The 9228-nt window shown below is 38.7% G+C and overlaps 1 protein-coding gene across 1 annotated transcript; it reads right to left on the reverse strand.

The window, feature by feature from the left end:
* Window positions 1-2454: 2454 nt before the first annotated feature.
* LOC147171485 (pannexin-1-like) lies at window positions 2455-9168 on the reverse strand. The gene is made up of 8 exons (XM_086080484.1): window positions 8999-9168; window positions 7326-7515; window positions 6272-6387; window positions 6016-6203; window positions 5084-5368; window positions 4116-4338; window positions 3714-3957; window positions 2455-3246 (listed from the first exon to the last, which is right to left on the reverse strand). The coding sequence occupies exons 2-8, from the start codon at window positions 7504-7506 to the stop codon at window positions 3161-3163; spliced, it is 1323 nt and encodes a 440-aa protein (XP_085936610.1). The 5' UTR covers window positions 7507-7515; window positions 8999-9168; the 3' UTR covers window positions 2455-3160.
* Between the last annotated feature and the right edge of the window lie 60 nt (window positions 9169-9228).

Genomic DNA, 9228 nt, shown 5'->3' on the forward strand with positions numbered 1-9228 from the left:
AAGTGGGCACCATTAAGCAGATGAGTGAGTGTGCACTCAACACATCTTCTTCTTCTTTCTTTTTTTTTTACCTCGTGTACTGGCTTCTGATTAGTTCAAATGGGAGCGGAAAAGCGTATGAGCGGATTACGCGGAAGCATTGATGTTGTCATCAGGCTCCGGCAATCAATTTTCATCTATTTGCCTCCAGGTCCATGTACTAGTATGCTCTTTGTCCTCACTACTGTAGTAGGATATAGAATTGAATATTTTTCCATGTCCTACTAATGCACTGAATGAAAATTGTGTAGTAGAAATGTCATAAAGTAATGGGGAAAAAAACATTACTAGACACAGTTGTTCTCCCAGTGGCTTAGTAGTGAGAACAAAGAGAATACTAGTCTAAAAGGATCCATTTTTTAAAAACCGTCACGACACTCGTAAGTCTTAAAGGGGGGGGGCGCTAAAATGTGCACGTCAGGAAGACATGACACCTTCTTGTGTATTTTTAACCCTCTGCTGCTACTGTGCGATGTTGGCTGATGGGAGGTAAAAATGTATTAATAGGGAATCAAAACCGCTATGGATTTTTTCCCCCAATTCCAATATTTGCCAGAATAAAATTCTGATTCTGAGAATTCTGGCCAATTAATCGATCAGAATTCTTTATGAGATTAATTAAAAGGAACATGTAATGAATAAGCGGTTAAAAAGATGGATGGATGTAATTAATACAATAACTTATTTGGTCGTTTAATGCTTAAAACAATAAGGATAGGAATTACAGGCAAAACATTTGACTGTTATACAATCTGTTGCTCATCAATATGTCTTTCACTTTACAACAGAGACAAAAATTAGCTAGAAAGTTAGCAAAAGTTCGATTTTTGCAGATTTATTTTTGGGGTTAGAATGTTTGTTTGAAATGTCTTTATATTTGTATTATGGTGAAATGTCTTAATATATAATAAATTAAAAATAGTTTGGCTAAGTGGGCCCTAAAAAATAAGAATTACTAGGTATTTTCTTCGTTTATTTTCAGGTGACTGAATTAATGCCGTTAAAAAAAAATTTTGTGTTGTAATATATTGAAATTTACATTTCCTGTAAATTCATTAGAAAAAAGTTTTTGATTTAATGATATTTTACGAAAAGCTTGATGTGTTTTGTTCTTATTTATCTCTCTTAAGACTATTGTAAGCACATTTATTTGACATGGTAAGAAAAAAGTATAGTTAGTTTTCATCTGAAACACAAATTTATTTTATTTTGATTTTTTTATTTCCCTATATATATTAAAAAAAAATTCTACCTCCCATTAGCCCGCCTCCCTCAGACACATAAACTTTTTTGTTTTTTTGGAGCAGCAAGAACCAAAAAACTAACAAACCACAGAATATTTGCATGTGACTCCAAATAATGTGTCCATCCACCTGACAGCTGAATTGTTGATGCATGCTTTGTTGTACGTCGTTTTGTTTGTCAAACACTGACACGGGCAACGGACCAATCACAATCCACGTCGCGCTGCCTCGGAGAAAGTCTTCCAATCAGAGTTTTTGGCATCATTGAAGAACGTAGGACATTTGTGAACGATCTTGAACAAGTCGCGCGTGCCCTTCTAGGGTTGCAAAATCAAAGTTTAATTTTACGTGGGAATGAAGCAGATGCCAAGCAAGTACAGTGTACCGTGACTTACAGTATGACTACCCCGATTTACAAGTCTTCCAGTTACAAGCTAGCATGTGCTCAGCAGCATATCTGAAACTCACTTGTCACTTTAATTTTGAGTGGGATGTAATTTCACTTTCTTAGTAGCCATGATGAGAAATTCCGTAAAATTGCTGCAGACACAAAACACAACAGAGACCTCTACGTTCCCTGCGAACCTGGTAACCAACTCGAACCGATGTTGTCGAGATGTGGGGAATTTCACTGCCGCCATCTAGTGGTCGAGTGTCTGAAGTTCATGTGTAAGCAGCAATTAAACAAAGCCAAAAAAAATTAGGGATGGCTTGAAACTGGAAAATCTAAAATTGTGTAAATTTGGTGTAATTGTTAGTTAAGGTGACACTGTAATCACTAGAGTGTCTTACTAATATTTTGTATTCTGTATTTAGAACAACCTTGCTCACTTTAAAATCATTTTAGCTGTTAAAATGATTGGGGGAGGAAAAAGATGATGTCATAACCGAGCAATCAGAGGCAGCTGGTCGTGCTGTCGGCCATGTTGAACCGTTGTTGAACCCGCCACAGCCTGAACTTTATTTATTTTTTTGTCGTTCTTGTGTTTGCTGATGTTTACGCCTTAACCAAGACACGCTCATCATGTAGTAGAAAATATCATCGCAAATACTCAGCAGCAGGATGGAAAGATTATTGAAAAATAAAATTTAAAAAGGAATGATATAACATGTATTTCCTGGTGTGCTTTTTTTTATTCACAAAATGTGTCACGCATGAGAAAAAGCCAAATATTCTATTAAGATTTATTGCCATTAAGTATTGTTACAATGAAATAATCTACCAAATGTCCTTTCTTTTTCATGTATGCTGTTTGAAAAGGCATCAAAAAATAAATTAACATGTACCTTAATGCAAGGTTCAATTTTAAATAAGCATAAAAACTAAGATACAAAGCACTTAAGCAGCTACTTTATTTTCTAAATGACAGACAACATAATAATGCATATTCAAAGTCAACACATAGCACAAAAGGTACCACTTCAAAAAGTCATGCAAAACATCCCAAGTAACTTCACGAGGGTGTTAAATATTTTTTTACATTCATGCGGCCAATATTAAAGATGCACCAAAACAACTGGACCCCTTCCAGTGTTAAGGCGTTGTACCGTACATTTTTACAGTATTCCTGTATATCCAGACTCAAAATACCATTATGAGTATTATATTACTACATACATGAGAATATTTGCTTCATAACAATCATAAAACACAAGAAAAACAGTGCAAATAAATGCATCAAGTCTCATTCCGATGATGTCATTCTAGTTTATGGATGGTAGAAATGGTCCGTCACATGATCCCGTGGTAGTGGTACATCCCATAATTGAGCAAAGGCAGCACACACAAACAAGTAAAGAAACAACATGCAAATGAGCTGGATGGATATGCAGATAACATTACATCATGTGGTTCTGGCGGGAAAGTCGGCAGCCAATCACATTGCTCGCTGCCGCAGAGCCCCGCCCTCGCTGTTTGTTCTGCCAGTCACATCACCGTTGCCCGGCAACAAGGGAGTCAACTCTGGAAAGAAATGATGGGATGTTGGACCTTTCAAAATAAAACTTACTGTAAAGGATCTAACCTTTCCTCTCAGTTTGAATTTCCAAAGTAAAAAAAATCCTGTTCAGAATTTCAACTTTCACTCTTCTGTAATGACATTTCAAAATAAAACTCCCTATTGAGCCTCTCACCTGTCAACTCTGGTTCCATCACTGTAGTTTTACTTTTCCTCTATTCTAATCCTTCCTTACATTTGAACTTTTCAAAATAAAATTTCCTGCATCTTGTCTAATCTCAGGATCCATTCTTTAGTCAGGTTTGACCTTTCAAAATAAAGCTATAACCTCACTAACCATCACATCTTATGATCTTCTGTAACATTTGACTTTTTAAAATAAGCTTCCTATCCAGAATCACCATTCATCTCAATTTCCATACTTGGATAACTTGTATCTTTTCAAAATAAAACTTCCTGTCCAGCATCCTACCTTTCATCTCAGTTCCCATCGTGCCTTCATCCTCGTGCTTGTTGTGTCTCGTGCTGTTGTTCTTGTCCGGCTCTTCCTCGTGGATGACGAGCTGGTCGGGTTTGGCCGCCACTTTGGCCGCCACTTTGGCCGTTTTCTTCGCGTCCACCGTGTCCATCTTGACAAGACACAACGTCTGCAGCAGACCCATGGCGTCAAAGTCCTCGCCTGAGCATTCTTCTCCTTTCTTCAGCAACTCCAGCACCTACACACAATTAAGGCATTATTACAGAATGTTATAGGGGACACTATTGGACCAAAAGACAAAATGGGCATTAATGAAGACAACATAGGAACCATGCTATGTGGAAACATAATGGGGACCTTACACAAAAGAGTAATATGTTTAGGATACATCCAGACCTTGATGTATTTGTAGGACTTGAGCTCGCTGATGTTCTCCTCCAAGAAGAGCAGATAGAGCGAGAGGTCATCCCATTGGCCGCTGGCCGCGGGCAGGACGCTCACCGTGGGCAGCGATTGGTAGGTTTCCAGGAAGTGGGCGTAGCGGTGGCACAAAAGGGGGCGGAGACTGGCGTAGATCACCACGGGGATCAGCGCAGAGAAGATGATCAAGTTGACCAGGCTGGGAGGAAAATGCTTCCGGGTGACTTTCAAATAAAAACTTCCTGCCCAGCAGCTTGTCTTTGATTTTAGTGTCCAGCCTTCTGACTTTTCAAAGTAAAACTTCCTGTACAGCATCTGAGGTTCCAGATTTCTCAACTGTTTGGCTTTTCTCCCCCAAAAATATTCCTGCTTAGTATTTTACTTTTCATCTCGACCTCCCTTCTGTAGTGTTTGGCTTTTCAAAATAAAACGTCCTGCCCAGCAGCTAAACTTTCCTCTTAGTTCCATTCCTTTGTCACATTTAACTTTTATTAATACTTTTTGTCCAGTATCAAGGCTCTCTCAGTTTTGATTTGTCACACCTTTCAAAATAAAATGTCCTTTCCAGCATCTTTGCCCATCTGACTTGTCAAAATAAACATCCTTTCATCCATTCTTCTCAGTGTTTGGCTTTTTAAAACTTAACTTCCTGCCCAGTAGCTTGACTTCTATTGCAGCTTCCATCTTATTGTAAAATTAAGATTTTTCGTCAAATTTTCGTTCTTCTGACTTTTCAAAATAAAACTTCCTGCCCAGTCTAGTTCACATTTCATTTCATCTTCCAAAATGTTTCCATCTCCTTTCATAGCAGTTCCCATCCTTCTGTACCGTTTGACCTTTCAAAATAAAACTTTCTGCTGAGAATTTCTCACTTTTTCCCTACTTTCAAACATTTTTGTAACATATTCCTTTTCAAAACAAAATACAGTGCGGTTTTTTTGTACCTGAGTAGCGTGAAGACTCCCACGGCGATGAGCTTGCACTGCACCTTGTCCGGGACGGTCGAGTCGTTGGCCAGCAGGCCCACTCTCAGCGTGCAGCCGAAGTCGTCGGTGAGCGAGGCCAAGCGCAGGTAGTAGGCCAGGTAGAGGCACGCGCACAGCAGCGTGGCAAACGTCAAACCTCGGCACAGCAGGTAGCGAGCCAGCAGGACGCGAGAGCAACGCTTGGTCATCAGGAACTTCTCAACTAGCGGGTAGTTGAAGCAGCCCTCCGTCGGGTCGCTGCAACTTTACGATAACAGTGAGCATTGAAAATAAGTGGCTGAAGGAAGGAAGTTTTATTTTGAAAGGGTATGTGTTAAGACTAAGTGATGTAAGTTAAAAGACGGAAAGTTAATAAGGCAAACTTTACAGGATGTTAACTGATGGGAAACAAAGTAAAACACACAAAATAAAATAAATAAATACAATGTTATATATATATATATATATATATATATATATAAATGAAGTGAAGTAAATATTTAAAAAATACAGTAAAGCAACAACAACAAAAATCCAATCCAGCAAAATAAAATAGTAATGTATAGTAAAAATCGAATAAAGTAAAGTGCAATAAAATAAAGTAAAATAAGATAGAATCCAATAAAAAGTAAGGTCATTTTAATTAATAAGAAAAAGTAAAAAAAAAAAAAAAGGGAATGTAAAAATATTCAAAATAAATGAATTAAAATTAATAACTAAAGTAATGTAATTACCTTTTCTTTTTTTTAAGTAAGTACAGTAAAGTAAATACGTTGGAACGATGCATGACATCACTCACGATGGCTGCAAACTGAAGTTTCAATGTAAACAAAAAATAAAGTCAAGTAAGATAAACTACACTAAAAGCTAAATGAAAAAAATTCTATGTATATATTCTATATAGAACGTACCTGTCGGCCCCCTGCAAAGCGTTGGTGGTCATGCGCTTGGCGAGCGTGACGGCTCGGTTGTAGCATCGGTCCAGCTCCTCCATGATGAAGCCGAGGTCCGACTGCAGCAACGGCGCCGACCAGAACCTCCAGAACAGAGCCGGACTGTACGTCAGCATGGCCACCAGCAGCAAGATGTACGGGAAGAACTGCGCCGGAAACACACACACGAGTGTCAACAGTGACAGCGAGAGAGGAAGAGTGTGTGCGCGTGTACCTTGTGCAGCCATAGAGGCAGCGTGTGCGTGTGCACAGACGCCCAGCAGTACGAGTCCACGTACGCCGCCTGCCTCCACGAGAAGTTGCTGGGAGCGAAGCAGCTGATTTGAGTTCCTGAAGTAACACAATGGCAAAAAAGGAAATTCAATTCCACATCTTGTATTTGTGTTTACTAGCTAGTTAGCAGGCTACTTGTATCACTTGTAGGATGATAGATAAGGACTGTACCAATTTTGGATCTGAGGCAGGGGAGAACTGTTTAATGATGAAAGTAATGTAAATAGAGAAAATTTATTCCGTTCAAAAATTTCAAATATGTATTGTATACGGTTGTATTTCTCGTTTGAGCGAAAAAGGCCCATTTAAGAAGTGTGAAGATATTTGTATTTGTTTGCTTGTTAGCAATTTAGTTAATTCCTAGTCAGATGTGACATAAGACTATGGACCAATTTTGATCCTATCATTGGGGGGGGGGGGTATTATGTTAAATGCACCAAAATCTTAAAATAAGTCCCTTTTGAAAAATTTATAAATATCGTGCAGTTCCATATTTGTGGTTGTTACCTAGTTAGCAGGCTACTTTCTGGTTCACGGAGGGCGATATGGGTCAATAGGACAGTACAAATTCTGGTTCTGAGGAGAACCGTTTAATCTTGAAACTAACTAAATAAAATTTATGAAATAATATATATATATATATATATTTTTTTAAATACATTCATTTTCAAAGAGTTTCAATTATGTATACATATGTATTTCTTGTTTATTAGTTAGCATACTACTTCCTGGTTCACAGAGTAAGACATTTGGACTGTATCAGTTTTTATTATGCTGCGGGCGGGTTTACACACATCTTAAAAACAAACAAATTCCTGTTGTTAAAGACATAAATAATTTTGCCATTTTTGTTGTTGTTGTTGTTTGCTAGTGAGCACACAACTTCCCGGTCCAAGGATTGTACCATTTGCACTGTGTTTCCTAGTGAACAAGCGACAACCCGACAACCCTATCTACGTTTTCATGCTTGGCGGAGGTAATAAAAGGGCGCTGACCGACGGACACTTCCTGCGCGAAGGCCAGCGAGATGAGGAGGAGAGGAAGGCCCACGGCCACGCAAGTGACCATCTTGTCCACAGCCAGCTCGGTGCGCACGCTGCGGTATCGAGCCTGGGTGGGATCCTTCAAGAGGAAGTCGCTGAACACGTACTCGGTGGCTACGTGGGCGATGGCCATGATCACGCTCTGGGATGCAAGATTAGGTACAGCACAATAACAGACATCTTGTTACATGATGCATCAAGGAACAGGTTTTTTTTTAATGCCTAAAATAGCACTCTACAGTAACGTACTATACATTTTATATTTAAAAAAAATCATACCGTAATAACATTAAATAGTTAACAGTCACTGATTAACACCAAATTGGGTGGACAAATCTATGATAGAAGGACGCGCCAAAAAGTGTTGAAGACCCATCCCCAAAATTGGAAAGAAGTCAGCCATTTTGACAAATTCTGAAAGCCACAACGTAATTTTTTACCGATCGACACAAAATTGAGGGGACAACAAACTGTCTCAAGGACCTATGCCCCAAAATTAAAAAGAAATTGAGCCATTTTGAGTGAATACTCGTGCACCTATGGTGACGAAATTAGACTCGGCATTTGGCCCAAATGAGCTTCAATTAAGAATCCTAGACAGATGAGTGACACTAAATTATAATGCTTTTGAGCATACGCCACCTAAAGTGGATGAAAAACGACATCAATTGTAATTAAGCTTCACTGCAAAGCTGTGAGGGCACATTGCAACATTATTATTATTTTTTGAACATGGCAGACTGTCATGGAAGCATCACTGACACTAGTCGCAGGTATGCAGACTGCAGACGTGTGGTTAATGTTGCCAAACATGCAAGCAAAACACCCAGTGTGACTCATGACTTGAGATATGAAGGACACACGACAGCCATCACATGGAGCTTTGTGTGTTTGTGTTTTTAAACATGATGCCAAGGAAACTTCCTTAAATTCTTGCACGATCAGTAAATTAAATACAGGCATCTTTTTCAAGTGAGTAACAGTGGTTCATTCAATCTAATGACACCGGCATATTGATTCCTTTGGAATCAATAAAGTGTGTGACTGTGTGTGTGTGTGTGTGTATAAACATTGTGTATTCAATAATAAATAAGTACAAAGTGCAATAATAATAAAACATTTTTAAAAATGCCTGCAGGGGTGACACTCCCCATTTATTTGTATGCATTTGCAAGATTTTTAATAGTCGGCATGCTGCCTGTGTCGCATCATTTTGCACAACCCAAACACGCTAAAAATGTTACAAAAATACAGCAGACATGATCGAGCTCGTCTGAGGCATCGGTCAGCATCGCTGCATTGCATGTGCAGCTGTCTGCTTGCAGGTTAAAAATAAAAGCAAGTACAAAACAAGCTGTGACAACAAACAGCTTCTACATGAACAACATTAGCTTTTTGTCCTAAGTGGTCTACGTTTGCTTTCTATCTTATTTTATTTAAAAATGTGCAGTGGAACGGAATTTTTTTAAACACTGAATTCACTGGCAATCATAACAAACCTAATCTAATCTTACAATGTTAATTTGACAGAATGTACATGAATGCATCACTTAAGATTGACTGAAAATTGATTAGCAAAAGCGGCTAGTTTAAATTTAATAAAAGCGGCGAAATGGATAACTTACCTTTCCGTTCTTTACGAGTCGTTTACTACTCCAACATGGCTGTGTTTACAACACTTTTGGTGTTAACGAGGGTGAGTTAAAGAAGTTAGAACATGTGCCCAGCGAGACATTCAACAGTTGAGACAAAAGATAACTTTCACTACCATAACACTTCCGGTATTTCTACGGCGATGCCTCCACGGACCAGAGATTAGCTCGGACTTCCTAAAATGTTGCGTTGAGGTCCATCG

This window comes from Leptonotus elevatus, chromosome 7, assembly GCF_054856555.1.
Source record: "Leptonotus elevatus isolate MCC_2025b chromosome 7, RoL_Lele_1.0, whole genome shotgun sequence".
NCBI classification, from domain to species: domain Eukaryota; kingdom Metazoa; phylum Chordata; class Actinopteri; order Syngnathiformes; family Syngnathidae; genus Leptonotus; species Leptonotus elevatus.